At 34.6% G+C, this 26,802-nt stretch overlaps 1 protein-coding gene across 1 annotated transcript in view; it reads right to left on the bottom strand.

Moving 5' to 3' along the window:
• The window catches only part of TMPRSS15 (transmembrane serine protease 15), a 111,824-nt gene that overhangs the window by 57,997 nt on the left and 27,025 nt on the right, over window positions 1–26,802 (bottom strand). The window contains exons 8-14 of the mRNA XM_002927997.1: window positions 23,884–23,992; window positions 19,240–19,346; window positions 13,708–13,848; window positions 12,420–12,569; window positions 4,849–4,954; window positions 4,405–4,555; window positions 1,429–1,564 (exon numbers count right to left, since the gene is read on the bottom strand). Of these exons, the coding sequence (XP_002928043.1) occupies window positions 1,429–1,564; window positions 4,405–4,555; window positions 4,849–4,954; window positions 12,420–12,569; window positions 13,708–13,848; window positions 19,240–19,346; window positions 23,884–23,992 (900 nt within the window). The remainder of the gene's footprint in view (window positions 1–1,428; window positions 1,565–4,404; window positions 4,556–4,848; window positions 4,955–12,419; window positions 12,570–13,707; window positions 13,849–19,239; window positions 19,347–23,883; window positions 23,993–26,802) is intronic.

The following is a 26,802-nucleotide window of genomic DNA, read 5'->3' as shown; positions in this document are numbered from 1 at the left end:
TTGTGCAGTGCTTTGTACATAGTAGCTATTTATAAAATTTGAATGAATGTTTGAAATATTGAGGAATTTATGTATAGTCCCTACGAGTGTCTAAACATGTTAATACAAAAGATGGTAAGTATAAACTAGCCTTTTGGTAGAATGTAAGTGCACATTCAATATGGTGGCATGGAACCGGTATGGCAATGTAATTACTATCCTCATCTTAATGGCAGCTCACTTATTACATGTTCTCAAAAACCAGTCTTTTATCTGTAGAGCTTTTGAATTGTTAAAACCCCTCATCTGAAAAGTCTGCTTTCTTTCTTTCCTTTTTTTTTTTTCAACTTAAAGATTGAGAGAAGAAAAATATATAGTTTTAGAAGTAAAGTCAAATTTGGATATGTTCTCCAAGTTGATTTGCTGATGTGATTATGGGAAGAGTTTCAAGTGCACTTGGAAGGAAATGAAAAATGGAAAAAGTGCTGTGTTTGTGGGCTCAAATCCACGGCAGAACAAAAACATCTATGAGGTTTGACATAAGCAAAGCTGTAGAGCTAGATCAGTTTCCAACTGCCATTATCCAAAGAAAAAAGGGATTTCTTTTACATCACAAGTGCAGTGCAGTGAAGACATCCCAGTAGAGGTAAAATATACGTTTGATATAATTAATCATTATATGTTTTTTCTGTCAAATCCCATAGGTGGAAAGTGGTATGAAATTATTGTCTCCTTTGACATTATAAGATGGGTAGTAATGCCCTTTTTTCCCTCTGAAATGTCAGTTTCCAATTTCAATTCAGAGCACAGGTATTTACAGACTCCATTTTGTTCTTTCGTGTTAAAGGGACTCCATAGGACATGGGAAATCCTGGTCACTGCTCAGCTGCCACCCATTAGTGGCTCCATAAAGGGAGCACATTGCAGGGCCTTAGAAAGGCACCATTTCAGGATAAAAATCTTTTGTGTGATCTTGGGCTGTAAAGTCAAAGTCCAGGCCCAATAATTACTATTAAATTATTCTGGAAATAGGCTGCTTGCGTTTCAAGCTTAACCAAAGTCCCCTTGAGATCTTAACATCATTCTTTAAGAAGACCACGAGAATCTTAAGGCTTCTTCCCAAAAGACTATCCACCATACCACATGGCCAATACAGCATTAGTTTGTATTCTAGTGAAAACAAAATGAAAGCCAGCACCTTCGTTACTTAAAAAAATAAAAATATACTAAAATTATAATAAACACGATGCATAACAAAGTATTGAGTGATTTCCTTGTGAGTGTATGTATAACATACAATATTTTGCTAGCTTCCATTTTATTTATATTTTGGAGTCTTTGATTTTTAGTGAAAAAATAACATTAGGCTGAGATAATTTAAAAAGCCTAAGCCATCTACTTGAAGCTATTAATGCTTTAAACGGTAAAATACATATTATAGTTACTTACTAGGAAGTTCTGGTGGAGGAGTTGGGACCAAAGTTGGTTCTGGATAAAGACTCACATTGCAAATCCCATGTGTTAGGCTAATATCATCCAATGCTATATCACTCAGGATTTGGTTTTTAAAAGCATTAAAAGCAACCTGCAATTCAGAGAGGGATATGAAATCATTCTACTCTAATCTTCTCTGACTTGATTCTTCTTGTGGCCCAATATTTGCTGGAGAATCTGTATTACCAACTTCAAATAGGAGAGGGCAAGTTTCTATATGGTGAAATATTAATTATATCATGCTTTTTATAATCCTTCTGCTGAGCCCATTGCCCTACTTATGTGTTCATACTAATCTAAACTTTCACTAGTGTCTTCCTTCTGAGTTAAGCGATATTGCCAGAGTTTCTCTATGTCTCAGTCTCTTTCTCTCATGATTTGTCATACTCTGCTGTACTCTGTCATGCATCCACACTTTCTAGCAGGGAACAACAATCTTTTCACAGCTTCCTCCCCTCAACAATTTTAGAAATGCGGGTAGCTGTCTCCCTTCCTCTAGCATACAAGCCCTAAAGAGAAGACACACCCTCTAGATAATTTAAATGAGAAAACAAAGGGACAAGAGAAAATATGAGTATAATAATATGATCATTCAGGGCCAACTAGTACTGGTCATAGTTCACCCAGGAAGCTCGTGTGGGATACTGTGTGAGGGTAATGCTTAGAGGACACGGACCCAGACTTGGAAGAAAGTTTCGGGGGTCAGATGAAACCTGTTAAGTTCTTAAAGACAGTGGGTATTTTAGCTGAACTTTCCTGGATCCTCTCTTGTGTAGGAAAGACATAAACAGGATACTCACTATACATTAATTGCTATGCTAAGCACATTGTATACATTATCTCATTTAACTTTTTCAACACTATTTTACAGTCATCCATTCATTCATTTGTTCATTCATTTCACCTTCTTCGCACTAGACACAATTCCAAATAAGGATTATTTTCTCCCTTTCATGTGCATGCAAGCTGAATTTCAAAGAAACTAAAGTGACTTAAGATTTCATGACAAAGTGGCAAAGCCAAGGTACAAATATCTGTAGAACTTGATGCTCTCATTTTTCCTGATAAGCTAACTTTGGAAAAGTGGATCCAGTTATATTACTTAAAAAAAAAAAAATACTCGGTGAGTTGAGCCAGATTGGCCACTGCAATATAGTAGTCCCCCCATTATCTGAGGTTTAACTTTCTGCAATTTCAGATCCTTGTGGTCGGCTGGGTTCCAAAGCAGATTGTCCTTCTTCAGGTATTGTCAGTAGGTCGGTAGTAGCCTAAGGCCATGTCACAGTGCCCATATCATCCTTCACTTCATCTCATCACATAGGAATTTTGTCATTTCACATCATCATAAGAAGGGTGAGTATAGTACAATAAGATTTTGAGAGACAGACCAGATTCACATAACTTTTGTTATAGTGTATTATTATAATTGTTCTATTTTCTTATTATTGTTGTTAATCTCTTATTAAGCCTAATTAAAAAATTAAAGTTACTGTAGGTACATATGTATAGGAAAAAAAACATAGTATATACAGGGTTCAGTAGTATCTATGGTATCCATGGGGGTCTTGGAACGTATCACCATGGACAAGGGGGACTACGGTACTTATTATTTCCCTGCTCTGCCATTTCTTTATTCCCCTGATGTTCCCCTTTCCTATATCCTTCCCTGAATTATCAGAAAACAAAGTTGAAGAAGAAAACTTCATAGAAGAAAAAAGGGTAGACTCAGAAGAAAGAAAAGAAAGAAAAAGGGAAGGAAAGAAAGAGGGAAGGAATGCAGATGAAGGTGTTTGATTACTGCCTCCTCCCACAAAATCACAGGTAAAAACTAAAGTCTTCACTCTATGTCTGTCCAAATATACACCTTCTGAAAGTTATAGTCTCTTGTCTGAAATGACCTGATTAAAACATTGTTAATTTGGTCAAACTATTAGCCTGTATTATCCTGTATTTTAATTGCAAACACTCTTAGGAAGAGAACACATTAAGCTGTTATCTGAAAAATTAGTTCATCTTAATGTGAAATAAATGATTAAAGGCATCCCAATGATACAGCTCATGGAATTTGTTTCTGAAGGAAATACATAGATTAAGTAAAAGTGGGGCAGGGTGGATGGATACCAATGAGTGTGGGTATTCTAATAGGAAAAGACGGTTCCCTAGAAAAGCTCAGGGCTGACCTAGGTGTTGTTTGTGAAAAGCTGGAAGTCCTAGGTGAGCAGGGGACATAGGAATACATGGTTGTCATGCGCTAGAAATTTGCTGAAGAAAGCTGTAATATCCCACAAAGTTTCTATGGATCTCATGGATCATTATAAGTAGTACATTCACGTAGTAAATTGTTCCTCAGTAGGTGGTTTTCTTTTTTTTTTTTTTAAGATTTTATTTATTTATTTGAGAGAGGGAGATAGCAAGACAGAGCACAAGCAGGGTGAAGGGGTACAGGGAGAGGGAGAAGCAGGCTCCCCACTGAGCAGGGAGCCTTATGTGGGGCTTGATCCCAGGACCCTGGGATCACAACCCCAGCCAAAGGCAGATGCTCAATGACTGAGCCACCCAGGTGCCCCTCAATAAATGGTTTTAAATAAGTTAGTGAATAAATGAAAATAAGGGCACTCAGAGTTGTGATTTGTTTTTGTTTTGTTTATTTGTTTGTTTTTTAGAGAGAGAGAGAGAGCATGCATGCATGCTTGGGGGTAGGGTGAGAAGGGGAAGAGGGAGAGAGAGAATCTTAAGCAGACTCCATGCCCAGTGTAGTGCCCAACTGGGGCTTGATCTCATGACCCTGAGATCATGACTTGAGCCAAAATCAAAAGTTGGTACTTAAGCAACTGAGCCACCCAGGTCCCCCAAATATATCTTAAACTATAATTGTATCACCATTTTTAGAACACAAACACAGGATTATAAATCACAAGGTATATTGCTAACCTTAAATTCCACTGTTTCATTTAATGTTACTTGTCCATAATTCCAATTTTCTCCATAATTTCCTTCCTTTTGGAAAACTGTCTTCTCCACGTTTTGGTCACTGCTGATATTAACACTTAATTTATAGACATTTTCACCATACATATAATACCTAGTTTGGAAACAATCACAAATGATTGAATTTCTACAATATTAGAATAAATGCAACTTAGGGTTCTTCTAAATCTCTTACTTTCTCTGGAATATTCCCTTTTTCTTTGAGTGAGGGAGTTGCTAGTAAAGGGGAGGGGGAGTCTTCCAGCGTTTTGCTACTTTATCAATAGGAAAAATAATGGCGAATCCATTAAAACTTGGGACATCTTAGTGAAATCAGACCCTGGCAATGTGACAAAGGCAATGGTACTCATTAAATAAGATAGTATTTAACATGTGTCTATGACATACCAGAAACTGAGGCAGACTGGTTCTAAAGTGGGGTCTAAAGGGAGACTTGTGAGTCCTACTCTTTCTTGTCTCCCTCCTGGTCCAGTTGGGGTGGAAATGTAAAATCCTGTAAAAACAAAAAAAACAGTTTTTACCTCACGTAAGTGTCAGCAATTTCATTATGTGAGATATATCATGTTATAAGGAGAAAGGAACAACTTTAAGGTGAAAAAATAAGGAGTGGAAGGGAAGGTAGATGCGAACCCAGAAGACACTGTCTCTGCCATAATAAATTATTATTTAGTAAAATCACTTCTCAACTCTGGACCTCGCAATTTATAAAACAAGAGACTTGAATTGGAGCATCGCTAAGGGTATATCAAACTCTGACTTTTTATGAGTCCATATGGTTTTTTTTTATCATATTATAGTAGCCAGGTACCACTTTAATTCCCATTTACTAGATGTTTTTATCAATTCACTTCTTTAGAGACAGTACCTGACAGTCCAACAACATGTGCTGGTGGACTAACTCATGATATATGCGAGTATTTAAGCACAAATTTGAAGGTAACATTAAGAGTTTTAAAGACCATCAGTTTTTTATTCCATCGACTATACTGCATTTGTCTATATAAGAAGTTACCTGATTTTATAATGGTTTCATCTTCCATATTCCTTTGGATGATAACTAATCAGATCACAGAAGAGCAGGAAGCATACTAATCTACATAAAAGCTTCTCTAATAGCTCAAGCCACTGCATAAAGTGCTTTTTGGTCTGGAATTCATTATTCCAACCAATGATTTGAGTCATTTTAGTGTGGGAAGTGTTGCTAGAGTGAGATAATCTTGAACATTTTCTTAGGGAAATTTAATTTTTTTATTCTTAGTTTGCTGCTTATATATTATGACAGAAAGCAGGAATCATGTAACAAAATATGTTATGAAGCAAAAGAAATATTGGGTAAATCTGATTTCTAATTTCTAAATCTGATTTCTAATAAGTTTAGTTATTTTATGAAATGCTGAAATTTAATGTTTATTTGAAATCAAGCATCTTCACTCTTGTGCTTTCCAGCAGAAATTTTTACAGACAATGCTGTATAAAATTCAAACTCATTCATTTACAACATGCAGAGTAAGGATGAGATAAGAAGAAAAATACTAGTAAAACAGCCAATATATCAGTTTATGTTAATCAGTTTATTGATAAATCAGTTTATATTTAGATATATTAGTTTATATTTAGATTGGTAAGGCAAAAAAAAAAAAAACCACCTCAGAATGAATGAGTATTTTATCAAGGTGAAATCATGATCAAATATATTAAGTGTACATTCACTGGATTTAAATTATAAAATGTAAAGTGGAAATGAATGCATGTTTAACATTTTATGTTAACACATTGCTTGTACTTTATATAATGCTGTGGCATTTCATGAATACTTATTTCAGCTCTGTAGTTATTGCTCAGTTATTCAACCTGGTGAAAAATGTAGCATGAATATGGAGAACGTGATCCAGAATCCACTCTAAAATGCCAAATCCCTTTTGAGTTGACCTTAATTTTAGTTGATTAGAATATAGTTGGGGAGGAAATAATTACAATACCATTGAATGCCATGAATAGATAATGAAATGGCTACCCTGTTCAGAAGTATTTCTAGTTAGCAGCAATTATATAATATAAAACAATTGTGCTTTTATTTATTATTCTATTATTTATGTTTGGCCATATTCATAGTCAATTATTTATATTTAGAAATATTTTTAATCTATTGTTTACTCATTAAGCAGTAATATATATGGGTTTTTTTCTCTGATAAAGATATGGTGCTATGAGTTTTGTATCACTGTTCAGATAAAACATAATTAATTATGTGGAGCATAGTACCTTATGAATTTTCCATAAATAATTAAAAATCATAATATATTAAATATCGCATAGAATTGCATATTTTGGAATATAAAATAAAATAACATAATAAGTAATATAATAAAATAAAAATTAAAAAATAATAAATATATTAACAATTTCTGTGATATCAGTTAAATTCTTTACTTAACAAAATAGAAGATGAAGGAAATTCTTCACAAAATTATGAATTTTAAAAATAGAGTATTGTTTGCATGAAAATTTACCTAGTTTGCCTAACTGTCCTTAAATTTCATCAGCAACATTTGTCTGTTGGAGTCACTTGACCTCTGTTCAACAGCTGTCAGATATAGCAGGAATATGGTACTCAAGGCAGCCCATTCCATTTCAACACAGTTGGAAACTCTTTTCTTTTTTAAGAGTAAGTTATTGCATGCTTATTTTTTCTAATTTTGCTCCTGGGCCCATTAAGGATAAATGAATTTATGTTAACTCTGCAAGTATTTAAAGGCTACTATTTTGCCTTTCCCAAGACTTCTCAAGGTTATCCATCCTTTTTGCCTTTAATAATTTAATATGGCACAATTTCAGTTCCTTATTACCATCTTTTACCATCTCCTTATTTACTGCTAAACAAACATAAATTTACTCTGATTTTTGAAGCTTCTGTACAATGTATGACTTAAATGTCATTTTCTAGCCTTAGTTCTTATAATTCATCTATATACATGCAGCACTTCTACAATATTAGATTATTTTAATTTGCTCAACATCCAGAAATTTGATGATGTTTGGGTCTTTTTTTTTCTATTTTTCTGTCACTCTTTCTTCTTACAATTGTACCTGTCAAAAGACATCCCTCTCAAGAAAATCTTAGAGATCCCTTTCAAGAAGAAAATAGGCTGATGTAAACCATTTTGTAGGTAGTGAGTGCCTATTAAGATTAACTGAACCTAGGAGATAAATATTGAAAGTTTTAGATTACAGAATGGTTCAGTCTATCTATACTAGAAAGTAATATCATTTTCTAAAATTCAACATCACAGGAAAGAGAAGGGAATAAAGACAATATTACTTTGAAAACATGAAAATCATACTTATTTTAGAAAAAAATTGTCTATGCTAAATGAAATGCAACTATCTAAAGGCTTAATATACTTTTGAAGATTGAGCAATGTAACTATTTTTCTCCCAGCCTACCACTTAAAATTACCACAGCCAATTTGTGTCTGTCAAATGCTTTTGCATCACGAAAAGAAAATAGTTATAATACCTAACATTTATATAGCACTTGTCATTTGCCCAGTATTTTCTTTCTCTTTTTTTTCTTTTCTTTTCTTTTTTTTTTTTTTTTTTTTTTTTTTTTTTTTTTTTTTTTTTTTTTTTTTTTTTTTTTGTAAACACAGTAACCAATTTAATGTTCAAAACATGCCTCTAAAGTCAGGTCTTATTATCATCAACCCACTTCCCGGATAAGGGAACTAAGGCAGAGACAGAGAGAACAGATAACGTGCAGTGCTGATTTAAATCTAGCTGACCTCAGAGTCTCTGTTTTAATGATCTTTACTACTAGACTGTGCTGACCCCTAAGTGTTAAAACAATTATGATTTCATTGAGAAAGGCCAACAAAGAAACACTTTCTTTGGGCTGTCTAGCCCTTTCGTGACCCCTCCATTTCTGAAGTTTTCACATGTTACTGACCTCATTTTCTCTGAATGTTCTGAACAAACGAGCCAGTTCTGAGTACCCCAAGAAGCTGCCCTGTATTATCGCCACCAGCTCGACCGACTCCCTTTGCTTCTAAGAGACACAGAGAAACTCAGCCTTGACAGAGCACAGCTGCCCTGTATTATCGCCACCAGCTCCACCGACTCCCTTTGCTTCTAAGAGACACAGAGAAACTCAGCCTTGACAGAGCACAGATATAGGAGCCCGTTGCTCTACCAGGAGAGAGTTCTTTAGAAGGAGCCAAAAAGTTAAGGGGCTTAGATGTTCTTCCCTAAAGCAATGTTAATTCAAAGTTTATCTGTTTCATTTAGGCTTTTCTGTCATTTAAAGTGAAGGCAAAGAACAAAAAACCCCTGCATGGATAAGAGGAAACAGCAGGAGTGATTTAATTCTCTTCCATTTCAGAGGTAGGATGTTCTGACACATAAAAAAGCAGGTTGGAAGAAAAATGCCCCTGGGGGTGGTGGTGGGGGGTGTCTGGTAGATTATGAAATCACTGGTATGAGAGTTGGAGAGAACCTATTAAATCATATCATCCGTTCTCATTACACCACTGCCTCTGGTGGGCTCTGAACTGCTCTGACTTGTCTCTTATTTTAAATAACTCCAGCTACAAGACTTTCTCCTGAGACTCCATTTCCGACCCAACTATTTAAAACCTCCACCTGACATTCAACCTGTTTCACTTTGGTCATTTTCATCCTATTTCTTTAGTTATTTAATCTGTTGGCAAGCTGAAACCATTTTTTCTCCTGTAATGTACTTATATTCTTCAAATATCAGTGGAATTATTTTCTCTTATTATCATGACACAAAAGTAGAAAAATGATCATTTGAACATCAAAGATTTCAACTACATAAAAGGTATCTGTCATAGTCAATAGATATAAATGTTTTCTGTACTTTAACTACTCTTGTTCAAGTGTGGTAGAGACATTTTTTTTTTTATTAAAATAAAGACAAAAATGTGGTCAAATTATTTGACTGTTTTAGGCCAGGCTTCCTTAGAGAGCTGGGGTGATTATCGCTTTGGGATTAGTCCTTCGCTGCACGCGGATTACTAATTTATCCACAGGTGATCAGGCTCTGAGAAGTCACTTGTGCAAAGACGATTAACTACGTATGAGAGTACGCATGTCATTATTTTCAATACTAAGCCTGTTTGGTCTAACGGGGTTGGCCATCTACACAGAACACATTTTTGTTCATATCTCCACACTGCTAACTAATTTAGCAGAATCCTGTTGCCTTTCCTTTCAGATTATTTCCAGAATCTGACCTCTTCTCACTGCATCTGCTCCCACTGATCTGAAAGTCCTATGGTCTCTTCTCTGGGTGGTGTGGTCACTGGTCTCTCTGACACCGCTCTTGCCTTCCCATAAACTAGTCTACCAGCCAGTGTGAATCCTATCACTTCTATGCTTAAGAACCTCCAATAGCTCTTCATTTCATCCAGGAAAAAGCCAAAGCCATAGAAGACCCATTATTATCTGCACTCTACTGGCCCTGTTTATTCCACGTCAGCCATGCTGGCCTCCTGGCTTTTCTTCAAACAGGTGAGGCATGCTCCCTTTAAAACCTTTGTTCTGCATGTTCCCTCTGTCTAGAATAATCTGTATGGCTGGTTCCTTCAATTCTGTGAAGTTTTGATTTGAATGTCACCTTTCAATGGAACTTCACCCGACCACCATGTTTTAATCTGCAACAACACTTGCCCTCACCACTGCTCTTACCAAGTTCTGTATATTTTCTCACAGCACTCATTCACATTTAGCATACCCACAAATTGTAATTACTTGTCATACACATTGCTTAGTTTCTAGTTTTAAGTTTCTTCCCCCCCCCCGAATATGTGTTCCATGATTGCAGAAAAACTGGTTTATTTTTGTTCAAAGATAATATTTTGAGTACCTTGAATAGGGACTGGGGCTCAAAAAAAAAAATACTTCTAGAAGAAAGGAGTAGAAGAATTAATCAACCGAGGCTTTTATTGATGACTGTGGAAATAGATTAAAAAATAGATCAAAAGTAGTCACTTTTTATTAAGCAATATTTTGATCAAGCTGAAGTACTGTGACGAACCAAATTTTGTTATTCCAGGGAGGCCATTGTCTAAAGGAACAGGATTAGTCAGATTCATTTTTGCCCTGAGAAAGTGAATTCTTTAATGTCTTCTTACCAGATGTCATTCATAATTGACATTAAATCAGCTATTTGCTTTTCGGGTTATAAAAATGAGAGTATGGATCTTTGTAACAGAAGTGGCCATTGATAATAAATTACAATGCACATGTGCTCAGGTTATTTTTATGTTACAAGCAATTTCACTCAGTCAATAACTCAATCAGAAATTACTTATTGAGTCAAATTTGTAGACATTCATTCATATAAATTAAAATATAATTTTACATGTTAACTAGATCAGGTACTGAGAATGCACTAGGAATTGAAGGATGAAAAAGATAAGTTTCTTGTTTCTGAAAATAAACAACTAAGAAAATATAATACCTTGTAGCAGGAAAAACAAAAGCAGTGTTTATAATGTTTAATGGAAAGGAAAATTTCAACTCGGAAGTTCTGGACAGACTTTATGGAAGTGGTGATATGAGATCTGTGTGCTCAAAGCCTAGAGCCATGTCTGGTTAAAGGAAGATTGTAATGTATGTGTTTTGAATTGAACCATATTTTCATCAGTAACCTTTTGACAAGTCATATTGTAGGATGGATTTTGCCTAAGAAAATTATCTAAATGTAGAAATTTCTATTCTGCCCTTTTTTTTTTTGTAATTTTCCTTACTTTATAAGATCCACATTACTTCTAGATTTGGAAACTCTCTGTTCAGTGTTTAATTTGGTCTTACATACTTCCAGGATTTTCATGCGTGAAATTTCCACTACGATTTCCTTATCTCCTGATAATTCCCTATGATTTCTGGTCTTTTCCTTCAACTATTATGCTTCCAATGTTATTTTCCTATCTGAAATCTAATTCTAATATTCACACAAAAAGCTGTTTACAAATTACAACCCTTCCTTCAGGACCATGCTTTAGAATCAGCTCATCCATAGTCCCTTCGCTATGGACGGATGGCGGTGCCTCCACAATTTATATGTTGAAACTCCAATCCCATAAGATGGTGTTTAGAGGTGGGGCCTTTGGGAGATAATTAGGTCATAAGAGTGAAACCCTCATGATATGTTAGTGACCTTATGAGAAGATGTAGGTGAGAGTGTTCTGTCTGTCTCTCTCTGACTCTGTCTCTCTCCCTGTTGTGTGAGGATACAGTGAGAAGGCATGTGTCCGTGAAGCAGGACAAGAGCTCTCATCAGAATCTGACCATGCTGGTACTCTGACCACAGACTTCCAGAGAAATAAATTATTGTTTATGAGAAATAAATTATTGTTTAAAAGAAGCAATCTGTGTTATTCTGTCACAGTGGCTTAAACAGACCAAGTCAGCTCCTCAAAAGAAGTAAATCTATCTCTAGATCCTTATTCCAAGATAGCATGATCTTGTATATGGAGAATTCTAAGAAAGTCTTTAAAAATTATTAGAGTTAATAAACAAGTTCAGCAAAGTTGCAGGTGCAAGACCAATATAACAAAATGAATTCTATTTCTCTACACCAGCAACAAATAATTGGAAAACGAAAGTAAGACAAAGTAGACCAAAGTTCAGAGAAGCTAATTGCCTACTAAAATAGTAAGTGGGCAATCTAAGGCAACAACCCAAGTCTTCTTGTCTGTAATGGCCTCCGTGTACTTTTCAATGTTTCATGAATATATAGGGTAAAAGAATATATTTTTTAAAATACTCACTTTTACTTGCCAATTTGATTAACATTTTCATTTAAAAGTGTTTATTAGCCCATGATTTCTTTTAAAAAAGTAAATCTGAAAAAACAGTTTTGAATTTATACTGTTTAAACTCCAGAAAACACAAACCACTTTCCTTTTGATTTCTGAATTAAATATGAATTATACCTGAATCATTGCCAAAAGTATGGTCAAAATTTGGTCCAGTAAAAGGAGGAAAGGTGCTTCCCTGAATCCTTTCCCACTCATCGTCATCATTTAGATCCTGGACCCAGAAACAAAATCCATCTTCAAAATTACAGTTAATTTTCTCATAATCTGTGAATTAAAAAAAAGAAAACACTTCAAATTTAGTCCACAGTGTGACTAATTGTAATCAATTGCATTGAAAATAATCTAGTCTTATACAGTCTTACACATTTTTAAAAATTTTTATTTTATTTAAATTCAATTAATTAACAGGTAGTGTATTACTAGTTTCAGAGGTAGAATTTAGTGATTCATCAGTTGCATATAGCACCCAGTTCTCATTCCATCACGTGCCCTCCATAATGTCCATCACCCAGTTACCCCATCCCCCACCCACCTCCCCTCCAGCATCCCTCAGTTTGTTTCCTATGGTTAAGTGTCTTTTATGGTTTGTCTCCCCCTTTGATTTCATCTTTTTTTTTTCCTCCCTTCCCCTATGATCCTCTATACACTTATAACTATCAGGCACACAGTCTTTTTTTATTCATCGTAATTCTGTTTCATTCCATTTAGTTAAAAAAAACCCCAAGGTTTCATTGCCAACTGTCTTAAATTAATATTCTTCCTTTTTTAAAAAGATTTTTATTTATTTATTTGACAGAGAGACAGCCAGCGAGTGAGGGATGACAAGCAGGGGGAGTGGGAGAGGAAGAAGCAGGCTCCCAGTGGAGGATCCTGATGTGGGGCTCGATCCCAGAACACTGGGATCACACCCTGAGCCGAAGGCAGATGCTTAATGACTGAGCCACCCAGGCGCCCCTAAATTAATATACTTCCTATACCCCAGTAGGGTTTTAGCGAAGACAAGCTTCTTGTTCTTATTGTTTTTTAAGTTTTACATAATACCTTTCTTGGTTTAACCACATAAACATTTTCTCATATTTTTCTCTCCTCTTTTTACCAAATTTAATAATCGGTTCAAAATTAAGTAGATGTGGAATATTCTCAGAATTAGTTTTATGCATATACATATATATGAAACTTTGTAATTTTTGTCAAATTGGTTATTTGATTCTTTTGAAGAACATGAACTATTTTCTAACTTCCCAATTTCTCTAAGTATCAACTAGAAATACTCATTAAAGAACTTGCATAATGAAACAAATTATGACCTTGTTCTAAAATTTTAAGTTCTGCTACTTTTAAAGTTCCATTACAATATTGAAGCATCTGAAGATTCAAAGGCTAAAGAATAAACAATACTTACTATTAAGTTCTGTGCTGTTAAATGCAGTGTATGTTGCATTAAATCCAATATAATCATTTTCATCAGATTCTATAAGAAAGGTGACAGTAACTTGGTTGGAAAAGATCCTAATTGTGCCAGGATTGGTTTCCCAGAGAGAAGCTACAAAAAAAAAAAAAGAGTGACGATTACATGTACATGTCTGTTTATCCATCTATCTACTGATCCATCCTTCTGTCCATCCATCAATTTATTGTTTTATCAATTGATCTATCAATCTATCTTATACCACTCAGCTAACAAAAGCATTAGTCACAATTAATTTTTTAATTGAAATGCCTCTTCTCCTAAGCATTGGAAAACCTCAAATTATTATGTGTATTTATGGTTTGAAAAACTCTATTTTTATTTTTAATTATTAGCTGCACAACACTATATACACATATAAAAAGAAAAGATGTATTCTTTTATTGAGAAAGTTTCTCTTAGAAACACACAAGTTAAGCAGTTATAAAACTAAAAATTTGCCTCTATCAGGTATTTCTCATGTCACACTAATAATGGCTAAAAGTTGGGGCACAATTATAGAAGCAAGAGTATTTTTTTGCCTCTCTACCCATATAAATGTAGGACCTCAAAATAATACTAGGTGACTGAAAGATTGTTTCTATCAATTTTATATTGATTTTATCATTTTTTCTGTCCTGATTCTAAGCCAAATAAGGGATATGTTCCCAGATTTTTGATTCTCAAGGATTAGTATACTGTTTGGGATACGAAGTACTCATATGATGATTTATAAAGTCATTGTTATATGAAATTTGCTTTTACAAAAATTTATAATTTCGTGATATTCTCAGAGGGGTGATGTTGTCTCCAAGGGGGTAAAAATTGGCTCTCAGCGGTCAAACTACCTTAATTTTTAAATATATAGAGCTCAGATATGTATACAGTACATAACAGATAAACAAGATATCGGAAATATTAAAATTTCATGAGGACAGTAATTAGGAAAAAAGGGCTAAAAAGGTTTCTTTATGGCAATGATGGAAAAAAAAGGTAAGGAACAATTGTTTAGCATTTTAGTTTGACAATCTGAACTGGGTATCAGATTCGAGTTTATGAAAATACCACATTCACAGGTGGGAGACCAAGCACCACTGTTATTTATTGTGTTCCAAAAAAGGATATTTTTATGAACTATTGAAAATTCTGTGCTTATCATATAGAAATTAGAAAAAAAAGGTCATACAAGCATGATAATTTCAATAGAATGTAATAGAAAGAACACGAATAAGTGTGGAGTCAAATCTTGCTCTTTTCCCCAAAATTGTTGTGCTGTTCTTTCAGTATATTCTCATGAACAACTACCTTGGTTATGCAGACTCTTCTCACCAGCATATATAACTGCATAATGCAAATGATTCTCAGATTGAAAGCCTTTGTAGTCCATAAGTATTTAGTCACTTCATGGGCTGTGACTATTCTAGAAACTTTGCTTCAAATCTACCTCTTTCTCACTTCCTTTCTTTTCTACAGCAATGGAATTTTTGGACAGTGCTTTCTGGTTGGATTTGAATGTGGTTACTGGCTCAGTGGCACCCGTGGTGGTTGTAATGTGTTGGATCCCACGTGGTCTAATGTTACTACACTATGTCGTCCAGAGGTTTCTATCCTGAGGTCTGTTAACATGGCGACACACAAGAGATACACACAAACTTCTTGAAATTGTGTAGAATATTTGTGTCTGTAGACGCTTTGTAAAACTATCAACAGATTCTTAACAAATCCTTGGCTAGAAAGAGTCCCAGAACCAGGAAGCCAGTGGAAGGCATGCATCTTATGCATTCAGGAAGGCAGTAGAGGGTAGTGGTGACGAACAGAGACTCCAGAGTCAGCATGAGATTTAGTCTTGGCCCCATATGTTACTAAACATCTTTGTGCCTCAGTTTCCTCTGTTGTTATATAATAATACTTTCCATAAAAATTTGTGATAAAGAGTAAATAAGGAATGTCATGCGGTGACTGGTGTATAGTAAATGCTCATTGAGTGTAGCTACTGTTCCTCTATCTCCCCATCTGGGTTTAAGTCCTAAAAATGTAAAAATTATTTAATGCTTTCCGTGCCTCTGCTATTGTGTCTGAACACGGGAAAATTTCAGTTGGTATTTGGATGCATGATTTACAGTGTGAGTAAATACAGCAATAAAGTTTGCCTGTATAAGAGAGTCAGGTCTTGAGTTGAAAGATCAAACTACCTAATAATTTTAAGGTGATAATTTTTATAGATGAGATAATGAACTTTTAGACAATATTTCCTTAAGACTATCCAATGTACTACTAAAAAAACAGTACTTCTATGGATATTAATTTACATAAACTTGCTAAACAGTCACACTTAAATGTGGATTGATTCACTGTTTGTCTTCTAAGAGTAAAGCCTATGAATAGGTTTTATGAAAGAGGAATTCCTGATTAGGATGCAGGGGCATTTTGAAGGAAGACAAAGGGAAGGGATGACAGACTTTCTACAGAGTATGATTGGACAGATCTAGCTCAAAACTATTTATTTTAGGGGTGCCTGGATGGCTCAGTCATTAAGCGTCTGCCGTCCGCCCAGGGCGTGATCCCAGGGTCCTGCATCAGGCTCTGGGCTCCGGGATCCCTGCTCCACTTCCTCTCCCACTCCCCCTCCTTGTGTTCCCTTTCTCGCTGGCTGTCTCTCTCTCTCTGTCAAATAAATAAATAAATAAATAAAATCTTCAAAAAAAACCTATTTATTTTAACAGATTATAAGAGTAGAAATTCTGCCATTAGAGTATCACCTTTGTGTGTTGTATAGGATTTCTAATATATTCAACACATTTTATTGAGTGTTCACCAAATTTGGTATGGTGCTAAGTGTTGATGACATGGAGAAGAAATGGCCAGGTTCTCCTACTAGAAAAGTTCAGATTGGTGAATTATTAAAAAAAGACAAAACAAAACACCACATTTCTTACGAAAGAAATGCATGGGAGTACTGAGGAAGTAATTACTAATTTTTCCATGATACCATAATCAGAGAATCTTCAAGAGCCTCTGGGAAGGCTAATATTTTAAGCCAGTGTTTGTTTCCATACAGTGTACTGCTATCAACAGGGAATAAATACTTCCAAGTGTATGCTAAAGTATTCTAACAAAAGCATAAAGTTATAAAAAGTGATTTACCTTGAAAAATATTTGCATCTATTATTTAATTCCATATCCACAATATGATTACTTTTGTTGTAGGGTAAGTTGACAATTCAGGAAGAGTCACTGTATGCTGTATCTTGTATCTTTGGCTATACCCGAACACATTTCTGTATGCTTCAGTTTTAAAAACATGCCCCTAAATTGTTAGGCTACTATATTAGGGATATGTTGTTAGCAGTCCTCTGGGATTGGAGTAACAGCTAAGCACGTGAGATATAAAGAATAGCATAACAACTACACACTCAGGGACATATTTTCTGGGATTGACAATTCGAAATCAGTTTTGGTGTGTTCACCCAGGCCCTTTTTATTGTCTTTCCTTGAGGTTGCATAAAAATATCTATGTATCTTTCTGAACAAAAATAAATAAATGAGAACACTTAACATTTCTACCACTTTCAGATCCAGTATTGATAATTATTACCACCACTAAACTGAATATTGTAGCTCTATCGCAGCAACTTAAATACAAATTTTTGAACTACTCTCCTGATTTACCCCAATTCCCACAATTATTTGGAGAAGATCCTTTTGCATTCTACATCATTTTTCTTTATGTAATGATCACCTTCCTCTGACACTTTCTGCCAGTTAGAGAACTTTTACATCAGTGTATATAAAAATGACTGAAAACGCCTTAGAACTTGTTTATACTGTCTTACCCTTAATCAAGTACATAACTGCTTTATGGTACTGTATGCTTGAATTTATTTATAATTTCTCTGGGTAATCTTATTTTTTCTAGTTTAATTGAAATGTCTACATATTTTCAGTGTGATAAAATAATAACAGTATTTGAGAGATATATTCTGAATTGGAATTTACTAAAAGTAAACATTTTGTGTATCTCTCAAAGGAACTTGTTAAAATATTTAGAAAAAGATGGGACTGTGAATCAAAAATTAAAGTATTGGCATTATTATAAAATAAAATAACTTTAGGGTTGAGGAATGCTATTGATCTTTATTGATATTTATATGACTTGGCTTATTTGTTTATTAATGTAAATACTTATGCAGATTATAATTTTAAGGAACCGGATTTACGAACCACAGAAATAAGCGGATTATCAAATGGCTGGCCCATCTATTTTAGCCAAATGTGACTTACTTGAGTTCATCTGTTTTATGTATATTCACTATTATATTTGTACTCAGGGCTTTCAGAACACGAAGAGCAATTGCATTGTGTTTGAAGTCAGAGTCTTGAGTCTGATTTCTGCCTCCAACATGACCTAGCTCCACGGACTTGTGGTCATTTAACCTCTTAGGCCTCATTTTCCTCTTCTGTAATGCATACTTTGCAGGTTTGTTGAAAATATTAAATAAAATATCCACACACAACACTCAGTATAGTGAATGTTACATTAATAGCACAAAATACAAAGTATATATCATATGCTTAAATATTTCTCAAACTGATTAAATCAAAAAAGCTTATTAGATAGGATTCACTTTTCATTATCACAAGTACAATTTGAAAGCCATAGTTAAAATAAATGCAGCTATTATATAAACTTGAAAAACAGGTGTCACTTGTAACTTCATGTCCGTTCTATACTTGACTCTCCCTCCAAAGTGTGAGGAAAACTAGTTATTCCCTGGACTCCATTTTTATATCCTCTTCTTCATCCTTATTTTATTTCCTCTTGGAATTTCACTCCTACTTTTGTTGGCTATCATGAATAGGTAGGTCTATGTATTTTGAGATCAGGCAGAATAAAGTGGAGTGGGCACATGCATATTAACTCATTTCCTGTCTTCTTTTCAGCTTCCAAGGGTGTCCACATACATAATGACAAATGGTTATGTAAGAGCAATACCACCTACTCCCACCATCTACTGATCTTACATCTTGGGCTAGTCATTGTTTTACCCGCTTTATTCGGAATAGTCCTGCAAGAGACTGAGAAGTCAAGTGCATATTGAAAATAGGAAGACATTCTGTGAGTTGCAATGTTAGAGAGAATGAGAACAATGGTTTTCAGGGTTTGTCTGAATTTGCTTAATGGGGAGTAACAATTAAAGAAAGGATAGTAACCAAAGACATATTTCTTTGGAAAATTCCCCATGATTTTAAAAACTTAAAGTAGAAGAGGATAATGTGAAATCATAACTATTTTATTACTAATAAGATTGATCACATAGGGCACTAAATTATTCATTTTTATAATAAGAACAAGTTCTGCTTTTTCCTTCCAGTAATTTAAAGTTCAAGTCCACAGTCAGTTTAAAATCAAAGTGAAAACACATTACTTCAAAGAGTTTACCACATATTTTCATTTTGATAATGGATTATATATTTATTTTAACTTACCTCTTAAAATCTTGTTTGTACCCACACCTTCATAAATATTTAATACATCTGTATAAAATGTATTAAAATAATCGAAGCTCAGTTTAATGGAGAGTCCTTGATTTACACTAAATTAAAGCAAAAAATAGATTACTACACTCTTAACAGGTTGTTACAACTCTTTATGCATGCTAAAATTTGAATGTATTTTCTAATTGTGATTAAAAAGATATAACATGAGATTGACACTCAATGAATTTTTAAGTATATGATACAGAACTGTTAACTATAAGCACAATATTGTACAGCAGATCTCCAGAACTTTTTCACCTTGCAAGACTAAAACACTGTTCCCCATTGAACAGCAATTCCCCATTTCAACTTCTCCTTGTCCCTGGAGACCACCATTCTACTTCTGGTCTCTGTGAGTTTGAATACTTTAGATGCTTCATATAAATGGAATCATGCAGTATTTGTCCTGTGAGAAGCTTATTTCTCTTAGCATGATGTCCTCAAAGTTCACTTATGTTGTTGCATATGACAGGGTCTCCTTCTTTTAATGGCTAAATAATATTCCATTGTATGTACGTACCACGTTCACTTTATCCATTCATTGGTCAATGGACATTTAGGTTGTTTCCACCTCTTGGATATTGTGAATAATGCTGCGATGGGAGTGAACATAGGAGTGCAGATATCTCTTAGAGATTCTGATTTCAACTCATTTGGATAAATATCCAGAAATGAAATGGGATTGCTGGATTATACAGTAGTTCCATTTAAAAATTTTTGAGGAATCCACATACTGTTATCCACAGTGACCACACCATTTTACATTCCATCAATGGTGCACAGGGTTCCAATTTCTCCACATCCTCACCAACATTTATCATTTTCTGTTTTTTTATAATGGCCATTATAATTTTAATTTCTATATCCTGATGATCGTTGATGCTGAGTAACTTTTCATATGCCTTTTTACCATTTGTATGCCTTGCTTGGAGAAATATCTATTTGAGATTTTTGCCCATTTTTTTATTGGTTTATTTGTTCTTTTTCTATGCAGTTGTAAGTGTTCCTTATATATTTTGGATATTAACCCTTTGTCAGATATATGGCTTGCAAATATTTTCTTCCATTTCATAGGTTAACTTTTCACTCTGCTGATTGTTTCCTTTGCTGTATAGAAGGTTTTTTTAATGTGATGTAATGCCATTCGTCTATCTTTGCTTTAGTTGCCTGTGCAACATTTTTTTTATATGTGTGGTATGATTGTGTGGTATATGTTTGATGTGGGTGTGGTGGATTTGTGGTGTTAATTGTATATGTGTTGTTTATGTGTGCGGTGAATGTGGTGTTTGTGTTATGTGTTTTGTGTGTGTGTGTATGGGAAGGGATTGTTTCCTTAATTTCTTATTTTGGATTGTTCATTGTTAGTGTATGGAAACACAACTGATTTTTTACATGGATTTTGTACTCTGTAACTTTGTTGCGTTCTCTTATTAGTTGTGTGTTTGTGTGTGTGTATGTGTGTGTATTTTAATGATTTCCTACATATAAGATCTTGTCATCTATGGGCAGATGGTGGCAGCCATTTATACGAATTCAGGCTCTGTTAGGCCAGTTCAGGGATGGGCGAGTGAGCCTGCTGGTGAGACCTCTAGGGACTCTAGCATCAAAGCTTAAGAAGACAGAAGGAAGAAATGAAGCAGCCTTGGGGTGATTTCTGTTGTTTAATTGAAATTTTGGTGTCTTTAGGCAGGAGGAATATAGTGAGTTTTTCTTCATGTGTTATTTTTAAGCTATGAGACCAAAGGATATAAGAGAAGCTCCTTAGGAACTTTTGTTTTCAGGATTTTTTTACTTTTTTTAAATATACATTCGAAGGTAGAAGAGAGAAACTAGTGCATGCTGTTTTCTATTTCTTCTGATTCAGAAAAGCAAATTTACTTGCAATAAAAACGCAGTCATTTATAAACATAAGACTAATCAGGAAATATAATATCTGTTTTTTATAACATTAAACATGGTATTCTTATGAGTTTTTGAAGGGAATGGACATTTTTCTAAATATAATTTATGCATTTTGCATTTTTGTATCAATAGCTAATTTCTTTAGAGCCCACTTTTTTTGATGTCTTAATATGGGGCTAAGCCCTTTACAGTCACATTTAATAGTGACTTTGGCCTCTGAATTTAGAGATCTTGAACTCTATGAATGTAGAAATTTTGGGTCAAAAAGATTTAGTGATTTGCCTGAGATCACACATTTTGAATTTGTAAGCGGGCAGATTTGAACTCATACAGACTGTCTCCAGGGCTCACATTCTTAATATTTGACACTCTGCTAAATGTAGTTTTAAAATAATTCCTAGGATGGGCTGGTCTAGGCTAAAATACAGTTTAATTGCATTTTAGGCATTCTCCATTATTTGAATGGTCCTCAAATCTTGTAGGAAACATCATTGTCTTTACCCCTACTTTGATCACCATTAGGAGAAACAAACTACCAAGGACAACGCATCGCTATTGTAGTATTTAATTTTGAGAAGAAAACATACTTAGGTTGTTTATATGATTAGTTAAATCAAAATTTCATCTTGAAGTACAGTGTTTAGGGTAATATTTTGGATTCTTTGGGTTTTCAAAATCAGTGCTGCACTAATGGTGGATTTCTTTTTTTTCTTTTTTCTTTTTTTAAGACTTTATTTATTTGTGGGAGAGAGAGAGTGAGGGAGCATGAGTGGGGGTGGGGGATAGAATGGGAGGGAGAAGCAGACTCCCTGTTGAACAGGGAGCCCAGTGGGGCTCAATTCCAGGGCCCTCAGGATTATGACCTGAGCTGAAGGCAGCAGCTTAACCAATTGAGCACCCAGGTGCCCCTAATGGTGGATTTCTTAAAAATGGTTTTGAAAATTAAGTAATAGAAAAGAAAGTATAAAGAATAAAACCATACAAATCCTTAATTAACATAGTGTGGTTATTACAAAAATGATACTACTATTATGACAAAGGTTTGTTGTGTTCTGCTTCTAAAATCTCCTATAAATTTGAGCTTTATTAAGCAGGGGATTTAACAATTAAGTTATTTTTATTGGTATTAATAAAATTCCACAGATTGCGTGAAGAAGTAATTTAGGATTCATGTTCTTTCCATTTTCAGAGGAAGTAATTTAAGATTTTTCTAAAGCTTTTTGCTGACATGTTAAGGAATAAAATATTTTCCATTTTACTTATGAACAATGCTAATAACCATTTATAAATGCTTCTTTTAAAATTTGATGAGATTATATTGGAAACAATCTCCCCCAAACTGGTTAATTCTTCACTTGACAAGGGAGCTGCCATTTTAAATACAAAATCTTGTCTTTGGCACACAAGTAAACTGTTGTCTAGAGCATGAAAATATAACTTACATGTGGCCGAGCTTCAGAATAGAAATAATTTAAAGAGAATAGAATGTTCTTCTTTCCTTGAATAATGCCAAATAAATGTGTTTAGAACAATCTTCCCTTCATATCCCATCTCATCTCTGGGATATGTCTACACAAGTAAACAACACTGTGCATCTTTATGGGGCCATTTCTATCACAGGGCTGGAAAGAACTTTTTTGGCACTGCCTTGTAACCTTCTTTAATCAGCTATTATGTTGACTTCCCTGGTTTTCTAGTGAATCATCACAATGATTAAAACTATTATACAGTAGGTTGGATTGGGGAACCATAATCCCATTCAGCTGTTAAGAGAAATGAACTAACTAGAATGTCATTTATCAAAGTGTATTCCATAGAACATTTGTTCCACATGTTCTGTGGAGGAAAATGAACAGTGGCTTAAGATGATTTTTTTTCTTCTTTTGAGATTTATATTGCCTGTTAACTGATTTGAAACTATGAGAAGGGCTGGACTTTAAGAAAAGTTGTAATGAGTTTATTTCAGTGTACTTTAGTTATTACTTTTAATTATTACTTTTTTATTACTTTCAGTGTTACTTTAATTTATTTGAGTATAAATTATTTTCCTTTGGAATATCAGGAATATCAGGTACTATTCCTGTGTGAAAAATGCTTAGCTAAACAGTAAGGTGGATCAGCCTTCACAGCTTGATTATTTCGATCACCATAATGATTGAATTAGTGTATTGAATTAAGAGCTTGGGGAGCAAATACATAGTATGATCCTAGCGTTATTCAAGATCGAGCAAACAGGATGTGTATAAGGGTGTCCCCATCTCTTAATCTGCCATGACTAAATCACCTCAGAGGAGATTTTCATACAGATGCTGTTATAATGAGAAAGGAACTCTTTGTGGCCAGGATGCAAGTGATGGAAAATATTACATATTGCAATACACAGATACACATGTGTGCTGTTCAGCTTGGCAGTGCTTGATCTGTGACCATCATAGAGGGAAAAAAAACTTGCTGCAGAGCTTAGTGATGGCCCTGTTTATTAGACAGTATTATCCATAGCACGGAACACCTTTTAAAAGGTGAAGAATGAGAGCGAAACTTCTTGGACAAGCTATGTGTTGGGTAGACTTTGCTTCATAGCCAGTGAAAATGATCGTTAAAAAATAAGTAGACTACTGAAGGTGGTAGGACTTATGGTATAAGAGAAAGACTTACTGACTTAACGACATGGAATGGAAGATGATATATTACCGTATAATCCACTGGCAAACAACACTTGGTTTAGGAGGCTTCGGGTAATGAGCAGCCTGAAAGGACCCAGAAGACCCAGTCAACAAAAACCTTCCATCACAAACCGTGGCTGAGGGAAAAAATGGGAATTCACGTTAGACAAAAAACAATCCTGGAAAGTTTTCTCATATGAAATGGGATTCAAATGGTCTAATGGGCACTTCATAGAATATTCATGACTGAATCTGTATGAGGCCATTTTACAGAACTGAAATGATCAAATGGGAGTAGATCAGATCTCATGTTAAAATTCTATTGCCTATTTTCAAATACGTGTACATAACCCCCATAGATTCCTGTAGAAAAGCATTCTATTTCTAAATACTCATACCTAAGCTGCATCTTTAGTATTTTTTTCATATTTTAAAGGAAATAAATACATTTGAATTATAAACTTCTAATTTAGACAAATAGTTACTAATTTTTTTGGTCTTATTTTCCCTGTTTAAATTGGAGCTACAGTGAATTTCAAATATGTACATTACATGCTATGTCCTTCTGAAAATGATCAAAATATGGCCAGGCAAATGATATGTGTGCTGCCGGGGGCCTGTAGTGATTCTACACATCCAATCTATTCCATCATCTTTTAAACCTCTTGCTTCTTTTGTATGAATTCGCTAGCTCAGTATTTCCATTCAATATTCCTGAATATGTCCTTTGTTTTTCATGATTCCTCATTTTCCTCTTTTAATTCTTGTAGCATATTTACTTCATATACTTCTCTTTGATATCATGTATTATCAGTTGTCTTTAACTTATATCTGAATCATTTCCAACTAGTTTAAAATTGTACTGAGGGCATGAACCAGGAGCCATGCCTCACGATTTTTTGTGTCCCCTTTACAATTACTATGTATACTATGTGTTAAAAAAAATAATGCGGGGGTGCCTGGGTGGCACAGCAGTTAAGCATCTGCCTTCGGCTCAGGGCGTGATCCTGGCGTTATGGGATCGAGCCCCACATCAGGCTCCTCCACTATGAGCCTGCTTCTTCCTCTCCCACTCTCCCTGCTTGTGTTCCCTCTCTTGCTAGCTGTCTCTATCTCTGTCTAATAAATAAATAAAATCTTAAAAAAAAAGAAATATTCTTTTAAAAAAAATAAAACGCATTTTATTTTCACAATCTTTAATTTTTCTTAGATTATTTTCTATATATGTAGTTACTTGATTCTGTTGACACCATATTCTAAAATTACTACTCCTAGAATGTGTCCTTTTCCTCTTGGTAGGCTGTTAAGTCCTTACAGACCAGAAGCACTGATGGAGAGTAGGGAGATTAAAGAAATTTATTAAAATTAAATTGGTGCTCTTAGAATCTGAGAGCTAGAATAAACTAATCCTTAATGGATGGATGGAAAATCCCATGTGACGGTATACCATATTTCTGTCAAATTAAAAAATACAAGCTATTATATGACATCAAATATTTTATATGGACCAAAAAAAAAACCTGAAAAAGTGAACAGCAAATAGAAATTTTTATAAAACTCTCTAGTTTTTGGTTGGCTTTTTGCTAGTTTTGGTATTTTTAAAAAAGCATAAGAATTCACTTTGTGATTATAAGACTGTAAGATTGTAAATTGTAAGACTTAAAGTCAATTTAAAAATGATGGCCTAGGAATTCATTGTGTCAGATTATGACTTGATAGCTTGATTCCCAGCAGAAGACAAAAAACAAAACAACAAATAACAAAAACTGAGAAGAGAAAAGATAATCCAAGATAGAAGGATTAAGCACTGAAAAATCCATCACAGATTTGGGAGAGGGAGTGGAGACAATCAGAGCTTGTACAGAGAACCCAATCTCCTTATGTGTAATACTCCCTGAGCAAACGAGGACAGTTAAGGAGAATTTGTATGATTCGAAGATAAACAGTAAAATATGTGATTTCTTTGTGCAGAATTAAGTAATTTCCTAGTTGTAAAAGGAAATCTTTTCACTCTCAACTCTCTGCCCATCCCAGACTATGCCAAGTAAATGGGTCAATCAATCCCTTAGCTTCAATGACTATAAAAGTAAAAATAGTGTCTGCTTCTGTTTTAGGTGTTATATGGAGCCTTTTAATCTGTTTGTCAAAAAAAATATATATGGACTTCAAGATAACAGACAGTGCAGGAAAGTCCACTGCTCCTGTAAATAGTTTATATTTAGGGAAGTGGAGCAATCATCCTGCCATTTATATTTTAATATAACTGCTAGCATTGATGGAGTGTTTCCTATGTGCCAGCTACTGTTCTGAAGTTATTATAGATGGATTAATGTAATCTTCACAACAATCTTATGAAGTGATAGGTGGAGAAAGTGAGTCACAGAGGGGTTAAGGAATTAGCAAACGTTCTCCCAGCTTTATTAGTGACAATTCAAAGCCAGGCAGTCTCACTGCTGAGCATACAAGGCTCTCCTGCCTGATACCTCAATACATAGAGCTGTCATGATGTTATCATCTACTCTTGAACTGAAAAGTGGGGGAGGCAGGAGGGCATGTGTGTGCAGAATTGTAAATAGAAGAAGGAACAGGAAATTTTAAAGAACTCCATCATTTTCATTGTTCCTAAAATTAGAATAGATCACACTTGCAATGACATTCTACAACAAACAGGAAGAAGCAAACAAGATAGAGTAAAAAGGGAACAAAACAGGACTGGTTTAATAATTTATAAAACTAGTTTGCAAATCTGGTAACATTTCAGTCATTCCTCCCTTCTTTACACTCACTCATTCACTACATCTTTTGGGGGAAGTATCAACAGGTCTGTGTTGTACAATAGGATTCATAGTTTTCCAAAAACCTGAGTTGTGTCCCTGGCGGCAGGATTGTTGTAGGTTTGCTATACCCTTTTTTGGGCCCTTCAGGGCACATCGTTAGACTGCACTTT

Source organism: Ailuropoda melanoleuca, chromosome 1 (assembly GCF_002007445.2).
Source record: "Ailuropoda melanoleuca isolate Jingjing chromosome 1, ASM200744v2, whole genome shotgun sequence".
Classification (NCBI taxonomy): domain Eukaryota; kingdom Metazoa; phylum Chordata; class Mammalia; order Carnivora; family Ursidae; genus Ailuropoda; species Ailuropoda melanoleuca.
This window is presented reverse-complemented; position numbering and strand designations above follow the sequence as displayed.